The 23,749-nt window shown below is 40.6% G+C and overlaps 1 protein-coding gene across 4 annotated transcripts in view; it reads right to left on the bottom strand.

Moving 5' to 3' along the window:
• cachd1 (cache domain containing 1) overlaps nt 1–23,749 on the bottom strand; it is a 212,497-nt gene that overhangs the window by 6,399 nt on the left and 182,349 nt on the right. For 3 of the 4 annotated variants that reach the window (XM_069938340.1, XM_069938339.1, XM_069938341.1), the window contains 13 exons: nt 22,767–22,935; nt 22,102–22,244; nt 20,208–20,389; nt 17,060–17,170; nt 16,040–16,162; nt 15,644–15,743; nt 14,143–14,259; nt 13,491–13,651; nt 12,614–12,700; nt 11,647–11,763; nt 10,895–11,046; nt 5,034–5,195; nt 4,362–4,439 (listed from right to left, as the gene is read on the bottom strand). In XM_069938340.1, coding sequence (XP_069794441.1) covers nt 4,362–4,439; nt 5,034–5,195; nt 10,895–11,046; nt 11,647–11,763; nt 12,614–12,700; nt 13,491–13,651; nt 14,143–14,259; nt 15,644–15,743; nt 16,040–16,162; nt 17,060–17,170; nt 20,208–20,389; nt 22,102–22,244; nt 22,767–22,935 — 1,702 coding nt within the window. Of the gene's footprint in view, nt 1–4,361; nt 4,440–5,033; nt 5,196–10,894; nt 11,047–11,646; nt 11,764–11,800; nt 12,301–12,613; nt 12,701–13,490; nt 13,652–14,142; nt 14,260–15,643; nt 15,744–16,039; nt 16,163–17,059; nt 17,171–20,207; nt 20,390–22,101; nt 22,245–22,766; nt 22,936–23,749 lie in introns of those variants that run through there. The other variant, XM_069938342.1, reaches the window with a different exon arrangement.

The raw sequence follows: 23,749 nt of genomic DNA, 5'->3' as shown, positions 1-23,749 counted from the left end.
GTTCTTTCCCTTATTTGAAATCTAGATCCTCTGAAGTGGATCCTGGATCCCAACAGTTCTTCTTTCTTTTTCTTACTTTTCTGTTTCTTGCTCTCTTATCTATTTTCTCTTTCCTTTCTCTATCTCAGGGTTTTGTTTAGTGGGAGGGGGATGGGCTGTTTGGAAATATGGACAACCTGTATCATTGATTTTTTTTCATTTCATGTATTTGGGTAATGGTTGATTCTTGATGCATGTGTGACCACAACATTCAAATAAATTTTTTTTAAAAAAAGACTGCTAAATTTGATTGCATCATGAGGAGGTCCTTGTATTGGCATTCCCCAATCCACTTGTCAATTTTAAGTTCAGTTTCAGAGGGAAGGGAGTTGGTGACTTAGTTGCCGTCTGGAAAACAGACCCAGAAGCCAGAGATATTATCCCCTGACCCCCACCATGGCACAAACAATGGGATGGGGTTGATATGGCATCTCAAGATCAGAGGTTAAGTAACCAACAACTTTAGGATCAGAGCGGAAAACTGTGAGTGGAGCCTAGAGAAATGGGGGAGATATTGAACAGTTTCTTTTCTTCGGTATTCACTAAGGAGAAGGATATTGGGAGATGTGAGATAAAAAAAAGCAAATTGGGTAAATATGGGGAATATAGAGATTACAAAAGGTGTAGTTTTAAGGCTTTTGAAGAATATAAAGGTGGATAAGTCTCCGGGACCAGACGGGATCTTCCCCAGGACATTGAGAGAAGTGAAGGAGGAAATAGCAGAGGCTCTGGCGGTAATTTTCCAAATGTCATTAGATATGGGGTTAGTGCCGGAGGATTGGCGCATTGCGCATGTGGTTCCGTTATTTAAAAAGGGTTCAAGGAGGAAGCCTGGCAACTATCGGCCTGTAAGTTTGACGTCTGTGGTAGGTAAATTAATGGAGAAAATTCTTAGAGATAGTACTTATAAACATCTGGATAGACAGGGTCTGATCAGGAGCACTCAACATGGATTTGTGGGAGGAAGGTCATGTTTGACCAATCTGATTGAATTTTTTGAAGAGGTGACTAGGAATGTGGATGAGGGTAGCGCAGTGGATGTTGTCTATATGGACTTCAGTAAGGCCTTCGATAAGGTACCACATGGAAGGTTAGTTAGGAAGGTGCAGTCTTTAGGTATAAATTTTAAGATAGTCAAATGGATAGAACATTGGCTGAAAGGGAGAGGCCAGAGAGTGGTAGTGGATAATTGTCTGTCAGGTTGGAGGCCGGTGACCAGTGGTGTGCCTCAAGGATCTGTATTGGGCCCATTGTAGTTCGTTATATACATTAATGATCTAGATGATGGGGTGGTGAATTGGATTAGTAAATATGCAGACGATACTAAGATAGGTGGAATAGTGGATAATGAAGAAGGTTTTCAAGGATTGCAGAGGGATTTGGGCTGCTTGGAAAAGTGGGCTGAAAAATGGCAGATGGAATTTAATGCTGATAAGTGTGAGGTGCTTCATTTTGGTAAGAAGAATCAGAATAGGACATACGTGGTAAATGGGAGAGCATTGAGGAATACAGAAGAGCAGAAAGATTTAGGAGTAACGGTACATCGTTCCCTGAAGGTAGAAACTCACGTGAATAGGGTGGTGAAGAAGGCTTTTAGTATGCTGGCCTTTATCAATCATTGCATGGAATATAGGAGTTGGGAGGTGATGTTGAGATTGTATAAGCCTAATTTGGAGTTCTGTGTGCAGTTCTGGTCGCCTAATTATAGGAAGGATATAAACAGAGTGGAGAGAGTGCAGAGAAGGTTTACCAGAATGTTACCTGGGTTTAAGCATCTAGAGTATAGGGAGAGATTGGACAGATTAGATCTTTATTCTTTGGAGCGTAGAAGGTTGAGAGGGGATTTGATAGAAGTATTTAAGATTATGAAAGGGATAGACAGAGTGGATGTGGATAGACTATTTCCGTTAAGAGGAGGAAAGATTAAAACAAGAGGACATGAGTTAAGAATTAATGGGCAGAGGTTTAGAGGTAACATGAGGGGGAACTTCTTTACTCAGAGAGTGGTAGCCGTGTGGAATGATCTTCCGGGAGAAATAGTGGCGGCGGAGTCAATAGTATTATTTAAGAAAAGGTTGGACAGGTATATGGATGAGAAGAAGATGGAGGGTTATGGGCATTGTGCAGGGAGGTGGGACTAGAAAGGGGTGTTTGGATCGGTGTGGACTAGAAGGGCCTAATGGCCTGTTTCCGTGCTGTAATTGTTATGTTATTTATTTATAGTATTAACAACCTGGCACAGTCTAACTAAATTTTCATCTTTCAATTTGCTGTTCTGATTTCTTTAAATGCTCCCACCATTTTTCATTTCTCTTTTCCATATTTCCCATTTTCCATATCTTGTTTGTTTTCTTCATAAGTACTTAATATCATGGTTTGTGCTTTGGAAATACAATTCCAGATCATGTTTATCATGTGGATCAGCAAATAATGTCATGCTATGTAGTTATTACACATATTTATGATCCAAGAATATTTGTTTCCTATCATATATTTAAGGATACCTTTCATTTCAACATAGAATACAGGTATCAACATGACCTTAAACTTAGAGGCATAACAGCTAATTATTAGAATACAATAACTTTGTTTCAACTTCAAAAGGTAGAAATCTCGAAAAACTGCCGATATGGATGAAATGGAAGACCTGGGCCAGAGTGAACAATGCTACTTGGACAATGTTCACACTTTAAAAGTGTGAACCTTGATTGTAAGATCCCAAACCAGAATTCTCTCCAATTATATAATCACCCCTTCTCTCATAAAAGCACTGATTCGCAAGAGAGTAGATTTTCAATGTTGTCGGATAAACTTTATAACTGTGAATTAGAATTTGTCACATGACAAGCTTAACAAATGTTGATGAAGGGTTCAAGCTCAAAATGTTGGTGATGTATCTTTAGCTTTGCTAATATAAAGTCACTGTTTGACCAGCTGAGTTTCTCTGGCTTTGTGTTTTTACGCTTAATAAATCATGTTACAGGGCTCTATCAATGAACTAACCAGAAACCAGATTGATTTATAACCATATAACCGTTTACAGTGCGGAAACAGGCCTGGATCTTGTATTGAAGAACTTCACAGTGAGTTTGAAATTGAAACGAGAGTCTTAAATTTTAACAAAGAACAGTATATGTTCTGATAAGGTAGCTGAAGTTGATTGGGAAATGAGATCAAAAGTGCCAAACATTTCAACAAATAGGATTCTCTGCAGGGATAAATCTTCACAGGAAAGTGGTAACACCATGGAGAATCACAGCATTTATGGAGATCATTAAATAACTTGCAATGCGATGAAAAAAAAAAACTCCAATTTGAAAGGGTTGTCAACATCAGCAAAATCTCAACAGAAAATTGATATGGAGGAATCAAATGGGACATCAGAGTAACCTGCTAAAAATGGTTTTCCTTATAAAAAGGAATACGGAAAATAAATTCAAATCTGTCAGAAGCAGAGACAGAAGAAACATGGAGTAAAGGACTTTTTGACTTTTCTTCAAGACACAGAGAAGATATTGGATATTATGAGAAATCAATGACTTCATGAGAATGACAAAGTAATTAATATTAACGATAAAGTGTGGAGATTAAAAAATAAAAACAATCTGCTGATATCAGTGCCCAACATCCTACAGTTTTAAAAATGGCCCCAGAATTTGAAGATCTGCAAAAGTCTACAGAAGCTGTGATTGTTGTAAAAACACAGTAAATGCTGCAGGAACTCAGCAAGTCTCGCATAATCCATACGAGGTTTAGACATTTCGGGCATGAGCTCTTCACAGGGAGTAAATACAATCCCACTGTTTAAGGGAAAGGATGCCATTTTCCTGATGTCAATAGTAGGGAAATATTATAATTATTAAGAATCCTTCAGGGTTTTCTGCTTTTCTAATGTGAAAATACACAAACATGATAATATAATCACTGTGGCTTTTCTTAATTATGAGTGAACGAGCAAACTCAATTCTACTCATGCCCAACTCCTACAAATTCAAGTTTCAAGAGCAATGAGAGTTGGATCTCAGCTGATTTCTTTTTTCCCTCTTTGCCAGGGATATCAAGATAACTGTGGCCATGTCCATCTGGCACAGACTGACACTATACAGGAATGGACCTTTAAAACTTCCTGTTTTATGTCATACTGCATTATATCGAGTAGCGCAATTTTCTGAATCAGCCTCTCGTGTTCTGATTATTTTCTGTTCGTCTTCTGAACAACAAGTCGTTAAAAGGAACCTTTCCGTGAAGGGGTTCCCAATTTGTTAAATTCAGAATCACAATAGAGACTGGAGTTTTCACACAACATTTTAGGTAATACTTACTAATTCCTCTGTCCTCATGGCTGTCCTCATCCCTTTCATCACGGTCATTTTCCAAGTTCGACATTCGGACAGACATCTCTGTATTTCAAAAAAAATTATCAGTTGCAAGCATTATAAAGAAAACAGTATTTGTTCATCAGTTTCCATCAATGTTTATCCTTTTACATGAGAAGGAGGTGGCTAGGGATTTTTCCCCTATGAGAAAATATCTTCATTGCATTAATTCTATTCTGTAAGTAGCGTACAAAGTGGAAGAAATTTATAGTGTAGCCGTCACATTGCTAGAGGTAATCAGAAAGTGTTGCTGTTGAACTTAATATAGAACTTTGTCACTATCCAGAGATTGGCAACAGTCACAAAATGAACTTAAAAGTGGGGCTCTCTAATCCTCGTTGGCAGACACTGTCATTATCAATGGGGAAAAAAACTGAATTACAGAAGACGTCAAATATGATGGAGAGAACATTGTCCTCCTGACTATATAGAGTCGGACAAGCCAAGCAATTCTTCTCTTCCCTCTCTGTAAAAATCATTCCATTTACGTCAAGCAAATCAGTACTGTACATGTGACAATAAAACAATTCAATCAAATACTCCTGTTAATGCTTATCAAACCATACATTGCCCACATTTTTGCTCTGCAATTGTGAAACGGTTAAAAGCAATTCTCACCTTGTGCTGCAAGAGGAGACATGTGCTGATGACTTCGCCTATGAATCTGGTGTCGGTATGCATACACTGCCAGAACGAGTACCATGATGCATCCCATGATCCCACCAGCCACTGGTCCAACTGGGGCACTTTTGATCATGCTTAATGCCACAACTTCATCTCCTACACACCAAAATGGGAAAATTACCTGAAGGTTACTTGGCTCAATGTCTGTCTGAAGTTTCTTTCTACATTGTAGCTTTGAATGAAACCTGAACAAAGTTTACAGTCAACTGTTAAATCCCAGAAAAGGACCTCCAGGCCAGCTGATAAGACTTTTTGTCGCACCAACCTGAAGCAACACAGATGATAGGCATGGAGAAGCCAGGTTTCCAGATAATATGAGTAGAACGAGTTGGTGAAGGATATGGTGACCCACACTCTGAACAGAGCACTTGGACAGCCAGGATTCCCAGCCTGAATGGAGCTGAAAAACCATCTGCTGGAAATAGCTAAAGACTGGATCAAGCTTGGCTTATTTGGGAATTTTCTTGAATTGTTCAGGGCAATGAAAAGTGAGAGGTAAAATGCAAAGATCATTCATTGGTTGAATATGTTATGGATGGAGTTCAGTCCAGATAAGTGTGAGTGTTGCATTGTGGAAGGTCAAATATGAAGGCAGAGTACATGATTGAATTGAATATTTATTTATTTAGCACACTTTAAACATCACGGTATGTTGCTCCAAAGTGCTGTACACCAATTAATAAAATAATACACAAAGCACAAATACACAAAGAATCAACAAACACAAAAGACGAGACACTGGATAAGAGAGTCATCTTGCAGAATAGTAATGGGTTGGAGAAACATGTGGGCAGTGACAAGCTGCCTAAACACACTGGCATGGCCGACTCAGCCCCATGCTCCACAAGCCCCAATTATCTGGGTGGGTGTTGCAGCTCCCTAGACAACCATGTAAAAAGTGAGGCCAAGACTTTTATCTGAGGTCAAGGGAATCAATACAATTTGAAGCTTATCATCAATTGTTAAAGCTGCAGCAATTATAATGAGCAGCAGTTTAAAATAAAAAGATAATACTCTTGGAGACTGGTGTATCATTGGACAACAAGACACTTTAGACTAAACACAATTTAGACTCGAGACTCAAAACATTATGTAAAATTACCTAAATTACAAGCTAAACTAAATTTATTATACATAAAACACTCAGTTGCAATTGTATAAAAAAAATGAAAAATCTGTGCCACCATTCTTTCTTTCTTTGGCTTGGCTTCGCGGACGAAGATTTATGGAGGGGGTAAAAGTCCACGTCAGCTGCAGGCTCGTTTGTGGCTGACAAGTCCGATGCGGGACAGGCAGACACGGTTGCAGCGGAAAATTGGTTGGTTGGGGTTGGGTGTTGGGTTTTTCCTCCTTTGCCACCATTACTCTGACTAGAAACCAACACTAGCACCATAAGGGTTGAAAGACTGCAGCAGCCCTCAATACCTCAAGAAAGGAATCTCTCTGTTCATGTTCTCTAGTGCCTGGGGGCATTATAATATAGACACCTCCGTGCCCCACAGACACTCACATTGCCACCAATCTCCACCATGTGGCCTCTCAGTAGCACTGCATCAGCGTGGAGAAGTCCAGGCCAAACAGTCCAGCTCCATAACCTCGGTGAGGTATCCCCTAGAGCACGTCTGCCAACTTCACCCAGCGACAAACCCTGGGTCCTACCTCGGTCATCATAGCTCCACGTCAGTCATCCTGATGCAAGGCTGGGCTGCCCTGGCCTCCACACCGGTCGCTTAGGCCACACTGCTGTCCTCCAAGCCTCCACACAAAATTCCAGGTGCCTGCCTCAGCCGTCAGGACCTCCACAATGGACACTCCTCAGACAGAGCCAAATTCGCTTCCAGCGAATTTTTCAGACTGCAGTAGATCCTTCAAACATCCTCTGGGGCTCCTCTGCAGGTTCTATGGATCAGACATCGTGCACGGCTGCATACTTAAGGTAACATGCACCCGAGTCTGGAGAGCTGCATCGAGCTGCTGTCACATCACTGCCATCTGGTCCAGGCAGGATTCTCAAAAGTGTGGAAGAACAGAGGGACCTTGGGGTCCAAATTCTTAGATCTCTCAAGGTTGCCAAACAGGTTGATAAGGTAGTTAAGAAGGCTCACGGTATGCTAGCCTTCATCAGTTAGGAGATTGAGTTCAAGTGTTGAGAGGTAATGTTACAGCTCTAGAAAACTCTGGTTAGATCACACTTGGAGTATTGTGTTCAGTTCTGGTTACCTTATTACAGGAAGAATGTGGAAATTATGGAGAGGGTGTAGAGATTTACCAGTATGTTGCATGGATTGGCAAACATGTTTTATGAGGCAAGGTTAACAGAGCTGGAGGTGGTGGTGGGAGGCTTGCATAATTGGAACATTTAAAAAACACTTAAGTCATGAACATGGTTAGCAAGAAAAATAGAGGGTTATGGTGTGAGGGAGAGAAGGTTTAGATTGTTCAGTAGGTTTACATAGGTCGTCACAACATTGTGGGTTGAAGGGTCTGTAATGTTCCATGGTCACAATATGCTTAACAGATCGTGCATGATCAATGCAAAATAACTTTCTGCCTGCCCTGAAAATTAACACTCATAATATATGACTAGCGTTGTCAGTGCTCTGGCCAACTGCTGGTAGTGGACCACAGACTGGCATTATAATTTATCTTTTCAATCTGTTTCAGCCAGAACTAGCACATGATCACTGTAATATTGTAATAATGCTGTAATATTCAACACTGAATGTTTGGCAAAGTTTCCATCCAGCCAAGTAAGTGAAAATTACAAATGAGTATGGTCCAGACCCTGAGGAAGCTCATTTTGAAGTACAGGGATCTCAAGTTTCAAAAAAAGTGACCATTCTCTGGGATGCAATAAATGAGATAATAGTCAATTTGTTTTGAAAGAATAGTTTTCCTATGACAGGCCAACTTTTTGATCATGCTGAAGAGATTTGAAAGATGGCTCATTGATGTTGAATTCAAGCAGAGAGAGGGAGGTGCACGGGTCTGCAGATTGAAACAACGTGCACTACTCTGTTCGCAGAATAATTTTGTAACTTGGACAGAATTTCATTGCAATCTCTCATTAGAAATGAAACCATTTCAATTTTGAGGGACAATAAATGAATATTGGTAAATGTTGAACTAAATTGACCAGGAAAGTTTACAGTGCCAGCTGCCTCAGCGAGTTTGCTCATTAAGCCAGTGCAGCAGTTGCTGGCAATGCTATTGGCCGGAACAGGGATGATGGATTGAATAGTTCTTCATTCAATCAAGTCTTTAAGCACCTTTAACAAGCTAAGATTTCAAATTTTTCACTTGGCATTGCACTCAAAATACGTGGTTTCAAACGACCAAACTTGTGAAGTGACTCAAACAGAGGGCCTTCACAGAGAGAAAAAAAGTAATTATTTGCCTTCAGGACAACAGACTCAAGAAACTGTGTGAATGGCAAGTTAATGAGCAAACACCATTCAGAGTGCCTAACACAGACCTCAGCAAAGATTGATAGACTGAAAATACAATTATACATGTTGAGATGAGGATGCATCTCAGACTGGTACGGCATGTTGGCAAAATCACTCTGAGATGACCTATAAATTAGCCAAAAAATAAGACAATAAAGTCATGTTAAACTATGAAAAAGAAACAGCAAAGATGGTAACTCTTTGTTGAAGAGTAAGAAAAAAGATGAGAAGAATAAACTTCATGTCTAGCAACTTTGAGCACAAAATATTTCAATTATTTGCATCCTTGGAAAAAAATACGGACAAGTTTAAAGGCAAAACTCTGGTCAGGGTGAAACATGTGACTGTAGTAAAAACTCAGCTGGCCTTGTAGCATCCACAGGAGGTAAAGATATATTACTAACATTTCAGGCCTGAGCCCTTCTTCAAGGATAGAAAAGAACAGGAAGGTGTCAAAATAAAGATAAGACTGGCTGTGGGAGAAGAGTGAAACACGATAGGCTGCAGACACTGTGATTGTAGTAAACACACCAAAACGCTGGAGGAACTCGGCTGGTCTTTTCAGCATCTATAGGAGACAAAGATACATTGCCAACGTTTCGAGCCTGAGCCTTTTTTCAAGGAAAAAAATCAGAAAAGGCAGAAGCAGGAGATATCAGAAAGTCTCAGAATTCAAACAATGGAAGAGGAATCCAGACCAATTGGATGCGATAAGGGACTTGGTAGAATTGGGACATCCAGGCAATTGCGGCAGACAGAGCCAAGGTGCTCAACAAAGCGATCTCCCAGTCTGCATCCAGTCTCTCTGACGAAGAGGAGACTACAGAGGGACCACTGGATGCAGTAGATGATCCCTGCAGATTCACAAGTGAAATGTTGCTTCACTTGGAGAACTACTTGCGGCCCCAAATGGTGCTGAGGGAGGAGGTGTGGGCGTGTGTACCATCTCCTGCGGTCAGAGGGGTAGGTCCCAAGGGGACAATTGGTGGGGAGGGAGAAATGGCCAAGGGAGTCATGGAAGGAGCAGTCCCTATGGAAGGAGAGGTGTAATCATGAAGTAAAGGGTGGAAATGGAGGAGGATGTATTGGATGCAGATGCTGGTGGGGCAGTAGGTGAGGACAAGAGGAATCCTGTCTTTGTTGAGTGTGGGACAGAGGTGGCCAGGGAAGATGTGCAGGTAATGGAGGATATGCGGGTGAATGCTGAGTTGATGGTGGTAGAGGGAAAGCCACGTTTTTTGAAGAAGGAGGACATCTCTGATGATCTGACATAGAAGTCCTCATCCTGGGTGCAGATGCAACAGAGACAAAGGAATTAAGAGAATGGAATGAAATCCTGACAGGAGTCAGGGTGTGAAGAGGTGTAGTCGAGGTGGTGTGGGAGCTGGTGGGGGGTTTGTAGAAGATGTCTGCCAAGAGTTTGTCTCCTGAGATGGAGGCAGAGAGATCGAGGAAAGGGAGAGTGTTGCTAGAGATGGACTAATGAATTTGAGTTCGGGGTGGAAGTTGGCAGCAAAGTGGATGAAGTTAAGCTCATCATGGGTACATGAGACAGCATCAGTCATCAATTTAGCGGAGGAAGAGTTGAGGGGCTTTGCCTGTGTAGGCTGGCAGCATGGATCGCTCCATGTTGCCAACAAAAAAGCAGGAATAGCTGGAGCCCATACAGGTAACCATGGCTACCCCTTTAACCTAGAGAAAGTGCGATGAGTCAAAAGAGAAAGTCTGTGGTAGAAATTCATACCAACAAAAAGTGTAATTGGATATGATTAAGAGGTGAGAATTGATTTTGGCTCTAACAGAAAAGGGAAGAGAGCGAGAGAGAAACAGACAGAAAGAGCTGGGGGTAAGGGATGGGGGAAGTGGGGTGTTAACGGATGCTGCAGAAGTCGATGTTAATGCAATCCAGTTGAAGGGTTCCCAGACAGAAAATGAGGTGTTGTTCCTCTAATTGGTGGTGGTCTCAGTCTGGCAGTGCCTGAGACCATGGACAGACATGTCAGCAAGGGAATGGGACGGGGAATTTAAGCTACAGGTCAACCTTGGCAGCTGTGGAGCATACAATCCAATTTAATTCAAATATTAAAACCAAATGTCACAGGCAAATTTAGAATGAGGATTAGGAAACAAGTCTCATCATCAGAAAGTGGCAAATAAAAGTAATAATGTTTTGGCTGCCAATTTAACTCCATCAAACATCAACAAAACAAGTTCCTTGACATTATACTTTATTACTTATCTTTTTTTTTAATTAGCAATCAGCATTTCTAGAATAGTAAAGGACACATCATCTAACAGGGTCCACCAGTGCCCTTCCTGTCACTGCACCCACTATACCTTCCTTACCCAAGGCAGGCATGTCATCTATATAGGGGCTCTTAGCTCCTACAATTCCACCAAAGCATTCTTTCTGGGATGCACAGTACGATTCATCCAGATGTGTTTTTCCATCACTATCCACCATGCACCATTCGCAGTCTAAAACGCCAAAACAATCACTGAAATAGAAAGAAGAGAGACAGCCATTCACCATTGGCACCCATATAAACAAACCTGAATTGTTATTTCTTGGTTGATGGCTTTGAAGACCTTAAAACTTCACTCAATATCCAATCATGTTTTGTGAACTTCATTGTTTCCTGCCAGTTTAATGGTGGGAAGATCACAGCTGAGCTCAATACTGTCCTTATCCACTATATTCACAGAAAGCTGATTAGCCGGCAATCTGATTATGTTGTTTTTCTTCCTTGACAGATGGTGCAACTTTACCTTGTCTGCTCCCCTGCCTGACACAAGTGAGTTCAAACCTTTAGTTAGATGGAAGTTCCACCAGCAGTTGCCTTTATGGCAAAAGCCAGTAACTTATACCAAGGAACTGCATTGGACATTCCCAGAGCAAGAAAACTTACAAATCAGTAAATGTCAGCTATCAATGAAAAATCATTTAATTGTTTTACAACATTTTACATGCATTCCTGTTTTTTTAGTTTTGATGATAATCTATGCTTGTGCCACCCACTTCAAACAAGGATTGGAAAAAGTGACTGCTCAGCACATTTCAAGCCTCAAATTTATGCACAATATCTTTTGGGGTTTACCCGCTCAATGTTCTTTGGCTGCATCTGGTGTTAATGCACTGTGGGAGGGTTTCTTGTAGGCTGGGGTCAAAGGCAGCAAGAGTAAGTGGTTCCTGGTGGACTTCACAACTTGGATTTCTGTTTTATTAAAAAAAGCAGAAGTAATTAGTCACAAAGCAGTCATGTTACTTAGCACTTCATATATTATCCTACCCCAACCCATTTCTTCCCATCTGTGCTAGAGGTGCTGATTTTGTGCCAATGTATTGTTGCATACAACTTAGCAGAAGTCTGGCATCTGGGTTAACCCTAACCCTTCATGAATGAGCCTATTCCATCAAAGAGAACCAAAGAAAAAAATCCAATCTTGTCCTCAACACAAATACAGATCAATGGTCGGCAGGAGCAAAATTGCTGCTTGAACTTTATTTCTCTTTAACACAAGATTACTGAACCCATAGTATCAGTCCGTCCAACCCAAATTACAACCAATATTGCTCAAGCTGAGTTCAACTAACACAGCAAAGAACAAAGATATTTTCATTCATTTATCAGGATTTGAGCTTTGTGACAAGTCCAGCATTTATTGCTGATTCATAATTGATCTCAAGAAGCTGGTGGTGAGCTGCCTTCTTGAAATGCTGAAGTTCTCCTGATGAAGGTGCACCGACAACTCTGCGAGGGAGAGAGGACCAGAATTTAGATGCAGCAACAAATGGCAAACATTTCCAACTCAGGACAGGTGATAGTTGTTGCCTGGCACTTCTGTCACACTTCTGTTACTTGCTGCTCACCAGCATCTTTCAAAACTCTCAGCCCCCTAATTGGCTCCTGGGAAAAGGACAAGTCAGGAGTGAGGGGGTTTGGGAAAACAAAATGGAAGGCTTTGGTTTTGTAACTCCTTTGAACAATGAGAAAACCATGCAACTGCTCTATCATTTTACCAAGGCAGTTTCAAGTTAAAAAAATAATTAGAGATAAATCTTGCCTGCTTTCAGCATTGGTCAGGTTGCCAGTACATTCATTCACCTCCAAGGGACATTCACAGGGGCACTCACATTCGTTTTGTTCCATTCTAAATTTCAAAAAAGCAAGTAAAAAATTACGATTGTAGTGCAATCAATGACCACAAGTGAGTGATTAAAGGCTTTAATAACCAAAAAACATCAGACAAGTCTTTACGTGCTGCTGGCTGGATCCAAGGCTGGTATAGAGGGAGGAGACTAGGGCTATCAGCCTTTACTGGGAATCTTGTGGGGAGATGTTAGGGAGGAGTAACAGAGTCAGAGGTGGGCCAGCCTGTACATTGTAGTGAGGTCACCTCCTGCACTACTGTGTTCCACATATTAGAGAACATGATTGTCAGCCTCCATAACATTTTGAACAAGTACAGTTGTTTCTGAAATCCAATGAAAAAGAAAAACACCTCCACTTCCTTTTAATTATATCAGTGCTCCGTTCCCCACCTGCAAAATATCTGTGCAATATTCTGGCCTCCAAAGCAGCTTGTAGAATGGTTGCTTCAGAGAAGGTAACATAACATTCTTACAGCATGACAATAATGTGCTACATCACTGTTGTCCCATTAATATAAAGGCCATGAAACATTACGTTATCATTTGGAGTCTAAAGCAAAATGTAAACACACACAATTTGTGCTGCAGTAAAGAATATTTCCCCTTTGGGATTATAAACTGAAACTGCAATTACCAAATCAGGAAAACCCAATCAGTTGTTAAAAATTCTTTTACGGTGGGGGTTGGCAGAGAGGGTTATATTTCACAATTTGAGGTGCGGCTCAAACCCAACAAGTTTCCTTGTAATCTGTCAGGCGAAAAAGAACTGAAGGTGAACACATTACTGACCTGTGACAGTTCAGGCAAAGTCTGTCCACCATGCTGCAAGCACAGAAAGCAAGTGCATCACATGTTTCATTAACAATGCCAAGAAATGCATTGGTGCCAGGAATCCTGGTCAATCGATACTTTGAACAATGGCTGCCATGAACAAGATTGGTCAGATCGCCCTATTGAAAGAAATTACATGGCAATATCGGAAAAACAAAACATTTTCAATTAAATTAGGTCGTTTATATTTCTGCAAATGGAGATCATGTCCCATATTCAAACTCTGGTTCGGGCATTCTTATTAGGGTGCTATACCTAGTTCCATTACTCCTGGCCAGAAAGGCTATGATTGATGAGCCTAAACATCCTTCAGTCCCAAAAATCTTTTTTTCTCCCTGATCTCCACTCCAAATTTCTCAGCAGTCCTTTGAAATGCAACATCATCAGCTACAAATGTTTCCTAGTCTCTTCTTACCATTCCCATCCTTCACGTCTCCATGTCATCCCAATGGACCCATACTCAAATCTTATCCACCCCCACTCAACTTTCGGCTCTAGTGGGAAGCATGCCTTGGGCAAACACAAGAGTAACATGCAATGTCTGTGGATACAGTGTATCTTTGGAGCCCTGAAATAATTTTTAAACCATGTTGTTTAAAAGCAGACTTACTACAATGCTGGTGTTAAATTTGTAGAATCGCTGCACTGTCCTGTCACTGAAACTGTTGCAAAGATTTTTTTTCACAAAATTGGGATGATTTAGAATGTCATTCGCCACCAGAGGTTCCTGATGGAAAAGAAAGATACTTAGTTTTAATTCCATGCGAATGTGCCAGGAAAGCGAAGGAAGATATACATTTCAGGATTTCATCTACACTCTGAACAGTTGTTATTACTTAATCTTATTTCTTACAGCACAAATCCTTCCTACTGGTTAGTATCCAAATCATATTGCTGACTTACCACATATCTGCATTCTAAATGTAAATTTAGACATACAGCATGGTACTCCAATTAACCTACAACCTCCATACATTTTAGAAGGGTGGGAGGAAAGCAGAGCCCCCGGAGGAAAGCCACGCAGACATGGGGAGAACGCAAAATCTCCTTACACTCAGCGCCAGATTTGAACCTAGGTCGATGGCTCTATAATAGAGTTGTGTTAACCACTACACTAACCGGGCCACCCTTTAATTTGTCTTAGATGGGCATATAGTCTCCTTTTAGGGTACATTCCATTTCTCAAAGATTACAATGGGGTTAATTAGCTCATTATTCACAGGATTATTGCTGGAGCTTTATTATTTAAATCACAAAGGACATCATCATATGGCACTTTTCCAACTGATTTTACTTAAAAGATAGAATTGGACTTTGCAATAACAGCTATGGAACCACTATTTTAACCAAATGCATTATCTTCAGTTACACGTAATGCAGATAAGTCAATAGATTGACTTAACATAAACTATTTAAGAAAGGAAAAGTAGAACAATTTTTAAAAAACACTTGCGTGCTGAGGTGTTAGGCTTACCACTTTAGCAATAAGTTCATGAAAATATTGAACAGAATATGGACATGGCATTAAATTACTGGTATTGTAATTATGTGCTACACGACCCTTTTTATTATTCATAGAGGCAAAGTCATTTGGATTTCCAATCTAGCTGATAGCTAAAGGACTAGGCAACATTGAATTATAAAATTGGGTTATTCAAATTCACTGGGAATTTTTATTATTCATAGAGGCAAAGTCATTTGGATTTCCAATCTAGCTGATAGCTAAAGGACTAGGCAACATTGAATTATAAAATTGGGTTATTCAAATTCACTGGGAATATCCAACCCCCACCCCCTCACACCCCACCCCCAGTAAAAGGCATGCCTTTCTCAGATCCATCAATTAGACAGTCTGGATAGTCTGGCACACAGAATTAGAACCAATCCAGTATTTTATCTCCAGCAACAAAAGTAAATTACTTCACTGCTTTCCCCACCACCCACCTCAAAATCCCCAAGCACCATGTCAACCAAGAGATACTTGATAAACCAATCATCCTCTATATCGACCAAGTATTGACAACTTCCATTGTCAGTTTATATTGACATTCTACTCCACTTATAAATTAAGTTGTTGCAAAGCAAAATGCTCAAGAATTTTGTTTTATTACCTTGTGAGTGATATGTTGCTGCTCCACAGGTGCATGGCCTTTTGGGTCAATCAGTGTTGGATGTGCCAGGAGATAACCTTTATCCTCCATGATGAAGCACCTATTGAAAGAAAGTAAACAAGTTCACAGAAATTCTCAGCAAAGCAAAAGCTAATGCTCTCATAAAGGTGAAAAAAAAACTAATTCAAATCATAAAGCAGTAGCAGCAAACCAGTCAAATTTAAATATCCGGATGATAGTAAATTTGCATAATAAATGTGCTAATCTGAAGAGATGAAAAATGACCAATCTATGCGTCCCTTCCACATACTTACATGACTATTAAAATACAAAATGGGATCAAAATTTAAATATTTTTGAGGCCCTGGGATTTTGCTATTCGTGGGTTGGAATTACCTGATTTTGTTGCCTCCATCTTGATTGCAGATGGGAAGCAAATCCAAAAGAACTTTGTAAAAGTATCGTAGAGTGAAGTCCACACCCATCACTGCCACAGCATGTCCCGGTGCCAAAAGAGATCTTGGGAGGAAGATGAACAAAAACATCACTTTGACACATTTATTACTAATATCAACCTGACCAAAAGCTCCACTTGGATTTTATTGCCATAATTCATTTCATCACAATTTTCTGACAGATTAAAAAAAAACTATTCAGTATTCATTTAGAAATAAGTCAAGAATGAGGCTAGCAGGTTTAATCCCCACAGTAACATGACCAACTAAACAGCTACTTTTAAATTTAATTTTTTTTAAAATTAAAATGACCGACCTTATGAGAATGTAACCGAGATAAATCTGAAGCAAAATTAGAGTTGCCTCTTCACTACTCTAAAAATGTCTCAGAATTACTACTCACCCAGTAAGAAATTACTGAAGGGATTGTTTCTATCTTCACCTTCTAGCATCCCTCCCACAGATATTAACCTCCATATACGGTTGGGCAAAGAACAGGAGATGCAAGCAGAAATGCTTAAAAAAAAACGCTGAGACCCTCATGCAGCCATTCCTCTCCATTGAAATCAACAGTTTTAATTTTGATTAGTTTCACTACCAGTTTATAGTGATGTTCTACTATATTTAAATATTAAAATCACTGCAAACCTAATGCTCAAGCAATTTAAGTGTTGGGAAATACTTGTAATCTTTGTATGAGGCACCTAATGGCTGAGTGAAATTAGATTACTTCAATGAACAGAAGCACCAGGCTAACTAACTAGAGTCATGCCAAAGTTCTAAACACAGGAATTAGATGCAAGTTTCTAAAGAGTAATTTCTCTTGTCAAAATATTGCACAACTTTTCTGGTGTAACAATCAGCAACTGATGCATTCTTAAACAACGTTATTTGCAGATGAACATCATGACATAAGTGCATGATGTTAACATCACAATAGATCTTAAACTATGTATGTTACCTGGAAGAATGAATAGTGTGGCTCAGCGTAACAACATAGCCAGCTCCACCGACATCAAGATATGGGCCAGTGAAGGTAATCAGAGCTGGATTTGCCATTGCATGGAGATACCTTGCAAAAACAGTCCAATTTCACAGAATTAGCAAACTTTTGAAGGGCATGATTAAAAGGTTAGGAGATGCTCTATTGATTAAAAGGCAACACATTAATTTTCCCAACAGTTATGTTGTCCCACACCATGCTGCTTCCAGATTTTGATGAATCTTGGTCTACAGTAGGGGTCCCCAAAGTGGTCAATATCAACCCCCTGGCGGTCGATATAATATAGCACCTATGGCAAAGTCAGCCAAGCTCTCGCGAAAGCAGAACTTGGTGGCCGCCATATTTGGCTTCAGCCTATACTGTAGTTGAAAAGGAATGAAAGGACAGAAAGAGGTGTGAGGTACGACCAGAGCTGCCACCACCCTCCCCTCCACCCCATCCAGTGCCTCTGCCCCCCATCCAACGCTGTACGGTAGATAAAGTTAAAGAATTTCATGTATGTTACATTCTAAATGTAGCATTACGTGACAATAATGGAACCTTTATCAGACTGCTCAAACTACAGGGGAATCACGCTGCTCTCCATTGCAGGCAAAATCTTCGCTAGGATTCTCCTAAATAGAATAATACCTAGTGTTGCCGAGAATGTTCTCCCAGAATCACAGTGCGGCTTTCGCGCAAACAGAGGAACTACTGACATGGTCTTTGCCCTCAGACAGCTCCAAGAAAAGTGCAGAGAACAAAACAAAGGACTCTACATCACCTTTGTTGACCTCACCAAAGCCTTCGACACTGTGAGCAGGAAAGGGCTTTGGCAAATACTAGAGTGCCTCGGATGCCCCCCAAAGTTCCTCAACAGAGTTATCCAACTGCACGAAAACCAACAAGGTCGGGTCAGATACAGCAATGAGCTCTCTGAACCCTTCTCCATTAACAATGGCGTGAAGCAAGGCTGCGTTCTCGCTCCAACCCTCTTTTCAATCTTCTTCAGCATGATGCTGAACCAAGCCATGAAAGACCCCAACAATGAAGACGCTGTTTACATCCGGTACCGCACGGATGGCAGTCTCTTTAATTTGAGGCGCCTGCAAGCTCACACCAAGACACAAGAGCAACTTGTCCGTGAACTACTCTTTGCAGACGATGCCGCTTTAGTTGCCCATTCAGAGCCAGCTCTTCAGCGCTTGACGTCCTGTTTTGCGGAAACTGCCAAAATGTTTGGCCTGGAAGTCAGCCTGAAGAAAACTGAGGTCCTCCATCAGCCAGCTCCCCACCATGACTACCAGCCCCCCCACATCTACCTCGGGCACACAAAACTCAAAACAGTCAACCAGTTTACCTATCTCGGCTGCACCATTTCATCAGATGCAAGCATCGACAACGAGATAGACAACAGACTCGCCAAGGCAAATAGCGCCTTTGGAAGACTACACAAAAGAGTCTGGAAAAACAACCAACTGAAAAACCTCACAAAGATAAGCGTATACAGAGCCGTTGTCATACCCACACTCCTGTTCGGCTCCGAATCATGGGTCCTCTACCGGCATCACCTACGGCTCCTAGAACGCTTCCATCAGTGCTGTCTCCGCTCCATCCTCAACATCCATTGGAGCGCTTTCATCCCTAGCGTCGAGGTGCTCGAGATGGCAGAGGTCGACAGCATCGAGTCCACGCTGCTGAAGATCCAGCTGCGCTGGATGGGTCACGTCTCCAGAATGGAGGACCATCGCCTTCCCAAGATCGTGTTATATGGCGAGCTCTCCACTGGCCACCGTGACAGAGGTGCACCAAAGAAAAGGTACAAGGACTGCCTAAAGAAATCTCTTGGTGCCTGCCACATTGACCACCGCCAGTGGGCTGATAACGCCTCAAACCGTGCCTCTTGGCGCCTCACAGTTTGGCGGGCAGCAACCTCCTTTGAAGAAGACTGCAGAGCCCACCTCACTGACAAAAGGCAAAGGAGGAAAAACCCAACACCCAACCCCAAGCAACCAATTTTCCCCTGCAACCGATGCAACCGTGTCTGCCTGTCCCGCATCGGACTTGTCAGCCACAAACGAGCCTGCAGCTGACGTGGACTTTTTACCCCCTCCATAAATCTTCGTCCGCGAAGCCAAAGAAGAGTTCGGCGGGCAGCAACCTCCTTTGAAGAAGACCGCAGAGCCCACCTCACTGACAAAAGACAAAGGAGGAAAAACCCAACACCCAACCCCAACCCACCAATTTTCCCCTGCAACCGCTGCAACCATGTCTGCCTGTCCCGCATCGGACTTGTCAGCCACAAACGAGCCTGCAGCTGACGTGGACATTTACCCCTCCATAAATCTTCGTCCGCGAAGCCAAGCCAAAGATAAGAAGACCTCAATGGGAAGAAAATAGGAGCCACCAAATTGGCAATAATTCTTCACACTTTCTTTCCAACAGATTGTGAATAGCTTAAATGTGGGCTTTCCCCCAAAAACAAACTGAGCAAAACCATTACACTAAGACCAAGTGCATCCTAACCTCTGACACATCACTCATATAAATTTGAATTCTTTTTGTTCACATTGGTTTGACTACAGGCACATTCACGAGCAATACAGGGATTTTAAAACTGGCCTCAATGCTTGGCCTCGAGAAGGAAGAGCCCCTTGTAAATCGAACAAGTGAGCTTGGTTGTCTTGCCAGCACATTTAAGAAATTCACAAACTCACGTGAAGACTGGCAACATTGGGTGAAAGAAAGGAAGAATTTGGGAGTGGAGTAAAGAAATTTGTTGAATACAACAGTAACTCCAATTTTATCGGAGAGCTTGTTACTTTTGGGTTGCAGTTACACAAGCTGTCCTCAATCGTAAAAGAAATACATTTAGACTTTTTTTATGCAGCATAAAAACCAACAAACAAAGAATCATTGGATTCAAAACATACAAATAAAACAAGCAAGTTTTGCTGCAACATCAACAAAATAAATTAACTGTATGAACATAAATAACAACATTAATCATTTCAGTCTTCAAACAGACTCTTCACTGCGGTGAGAAGCAAAATGATTTTTTTCTAAAGAGAGGCTTTGGTTTAGTGTCTAGTTGTAAAAGTCTTCCTGTGGATACTGCAAAACTCACCACTGTCTCCTGGTGGGATCAAATGCTTTATCCATGAGAGAGCCAGGGTAAATCCGAAGCACCCCATTGGGCGTTGCTATGTAACGACGAACAATGTAACTGTTGAGGATGCTGATTTCCATTTGTGACATCCATTCATCTGTTACGTGACTGGTAGCCATGACTTCATTTCTGACAGAGGACTACACAGAGGCAGAGAAAATAAAAACAGAGCTTCTTAAAGATAGGCCTGTGAATCAAGCTGTGAATCAATCCCGTTAATATGCTTTCTTAAACAGACTGTATAAAATTGCAAGGACAGGTTCCCTCATATATACAAAAAAGATTCTGTGCCAATTTCAGATTTCTAATTTATTCAGACAAAGGAAAGATAATAAGCTTAATTTCACACATGAACACCTGAAGGGATCCCTTTTAAGAACATTTTAAAAATTGAGAAATCTAATGAAAGATCAAAGGTCACAATGCTGGATACCACAAGGATCAAGGAGAGCAATTATGTGAAGCGAAGCATATCGAATACAGGAAAATAACAGAAGGAGATAACTAAGAGCAGTTTTGAGACCCTTGGAAAAAAGTCTGTTTAAAAATTATTCAAGAAATCATTATGAATTCAGTGAGGATGCAAAATCATATGAAAGTCATTTATTTTGGTACAGGAGAAGCAAGAAACAAAAGTTTATTAACTGTCAACATTTATAAAATAAAACCCCCATTATCTGGAATTCAAGCAACTGGTAAGAAAATCACGGGAAATAAATAGGTAAAAAAATACGAAAGTTTGAAATTGGCGTATCTTCACGTTAGTTTACCAATTACACAACCACAAGCAACAGGAAAATTCACTTCTCCGGCATCTACCAATCCCCACAGGTGCTGGATATCAGAGGTTTTATTGTATTATACAGAGTGTGAGTGCTTAAGGACATGTTTGACAAACAGGTTTTAAATTCTTATCTGATTTAATAACTCTCTGCTAATATTAATTTCAATTTTATTAAATGGCTGAGGATTCAATGGTGGGTAGAAATCCATCCTGAACCCACCTCACTCAGCAGTTCGATTACAGATCTGGTTTTTTTTATTTGTGGGAGGGCTTTCAATAAAAGTAGGTTGAATTCAAGGCATAAACAAGAACTATAATCACCACATCTAAGTTATAGCTCCACTATAGTGATCTAATGCATGAAGAGCAAATGATTACTCCACAATCAGCTTACAGGAAGTTTGAAGCAAGTTGAAAAATGGCCATTAAACCTACAGCTACAATGAAAAAGGTCATATGAACACGTTTATGACAGAGTACCTCCCAACGATTCACAACATTTGATTAGAAAGCTTTCTGTAGGACATACAGATTATCCATTCTCTAAACTGGAACTATAATTATTGGAAAACCTGTCACTTGCTTCACAGACCTTGTTCTCTAAAAGCTCACTGAGTACATCTATGATCTGTCCAGTCAGTGATTTATCTTCTGTCTGACATTAATAAAACAATTTTATCAACCATCCACACATTGGAATAAAGGATCCAATTTTACATTTCTGCTCAATAAACTAAATATAATACTGTCTACAGAACATTATCTCTTCACCTTTGACAAATGAAAGAATTGCTGCACCACTCGTCTCTGAGCTTGGGCAGCTGTGAAATTTCAGAACTGTTCAGCGAGAGGATGTTACGAGTAGATAGTTATCTCTGTTTCTATGCATCAAAGCACAGTCCATGCCACCCTCTTCCCATAATGCATGAAGAAATTAAACAACGCTCTCGTCTTAACATCCTGCTTGATTGTGAATTGAGTTTTAAATTCCAAGCCATATACAGTTTAAAAATAAAGTCATACATATTCAAGTTGATAGCATGTTTTATAAATTTTTTAAAAACTCACTTTGAGTCCTGGATTGGCAATGAGACGAGTGTTGTCACTCAGATAAGCCGTGTAGTGCTCCACCATGCGTTTGGTCTCGGCTTGACTCAGATGCTCAAATGGAGATGAAAAGCTCCCTGCAGATAGCATCACCGTGGGGCTCTCTGCAAGGACAATCATCATCATAAACACATTTATGTCAATCAAGTTCAACAGGTAAAACCTTGCATTAATGAGGGGACAATTCTTACAATATCCATCGCAATTGATGGTGGTCATTACAACACAAAATTAAAACAAGAATGTTTGCTTGATTTGAATACAAGGACCACTTGTCCAATAAATATTAATCAGATTCACATCCGACTCAAAAGGTTGTGGAGATTAAAAATGATCAAGGCAAAGACTGCTGAATTAATTTTTTCCCAAATTTTTCTCCCTTTCCTTTCACAAATTCTTAGAAAATGGTGCCATCAGCAATTGTTTAATACTTGGCTTTGAAAGCTTACTGGTGGTGGGAGCAATGCTGTCCAGATCATACAGTGAGAGATTAGCTGCATGAGTAAAGAGTGTGTGGACAGAGAATGTGTGTGTGTGTGTGTGTGTGTGTGTGTGTGTGTGTGTGTGTGTGTGTGTGTGTGTGTGTGTGTGTGTGTGTGTATGTGTTCAAGAAATGCATTTCTTACCTAGAGTTGCTAACTGCTTGAAATGCAAACAGTTAGTTGGCTGGCCCAGCAGATCCAGCCTGTGATAAAGAAGCTTGCTACTCGGCGCAGTATTCAAATTCTTCAGGTGCCTGACGGGCACCTCAGGTTGGACCATCACAATGCAGAGAATAAATGAGGTGTCCTGCACCTGCATAGACAAAGAAGTGTCCAGAACATTTTGTAATCAATTCTCATTTCAACTGTTGGTTCATTATTTCAAGTGAACCACAGCAAAATAGAGGAAGTGATTTCATTAAAACAATCAAGATCCCTATCCATGCTGAACATGACACTGTTTCAAGTGATACTATTTGGGGAAAAAAGCAGGATTGAGTTCAAAATTAATCAGTGAAATAAAATCAGAAAAAAAGGAAGAAAAACTTATTAGTTCATGTTAGTTATGCACACTCAAAGGAGTTGAAAAGTAAGGGTTTAATTTTCATGGAGTTGCATTATGAATCTTAGTCGCTGATAGCTTTACATTGCTGCAGATCAGGGATTTTTAAAATTCCAAGAAGAGTTCACACTCCCCACCCCTTCCCTGAGACCAAATCACTCTCCTAGTCTGTGGTAGTGAAAGTACTAAAGCACCTAACCTAGAACATAAGAAACAGGAGTAGGCCATCAGGCCTATCGAGGTTGCTCTGCCATTCAATAAGATCATGCCTGATCTAATCACTGCCTCAACTCCATCTATCTACCTTTTTCCCGTATCCCTTAATTCCTTTTTTATGTAAAAAAAATCTATCTAACTGAACCTTAAATACGTTTAATGAAGTAGCCTCAACTACTTCCTTGGTCAGAGAATTCCACAGAGTCACTACTCTCTGGTGAAAAAGTTTTTCCTCATCTCCTTCTTAAATCTACTCCCCTGAATCTTGAGGCTGTGTCCCCTAGTTCTGGTTTCACCTACCTTGCCTCTATCTTATCCATCCCTTTCATAATTTTACATGCATCTTCTC

The sequence above is a fragment of the Narcine bancroftii genome, chromosome 5 (genome assembly GCF_036971445.1).
Source record: "Narcine bancroftii isolate sNarBan1 chromosome 5, sNarBan1.hap1, whole genome shotgun sequence".
Lineage (NCBI taxonomy): Eukaryota > Metazoa > Chordata > Chondrichthyes > Torpediniformes > Narcinidae > Narcine > Narcine bancroftii.
Note: the sequence above shows the minus strand (reverse complement) of the source record. Positions and strands in the feature narration are given on the sequence as shown.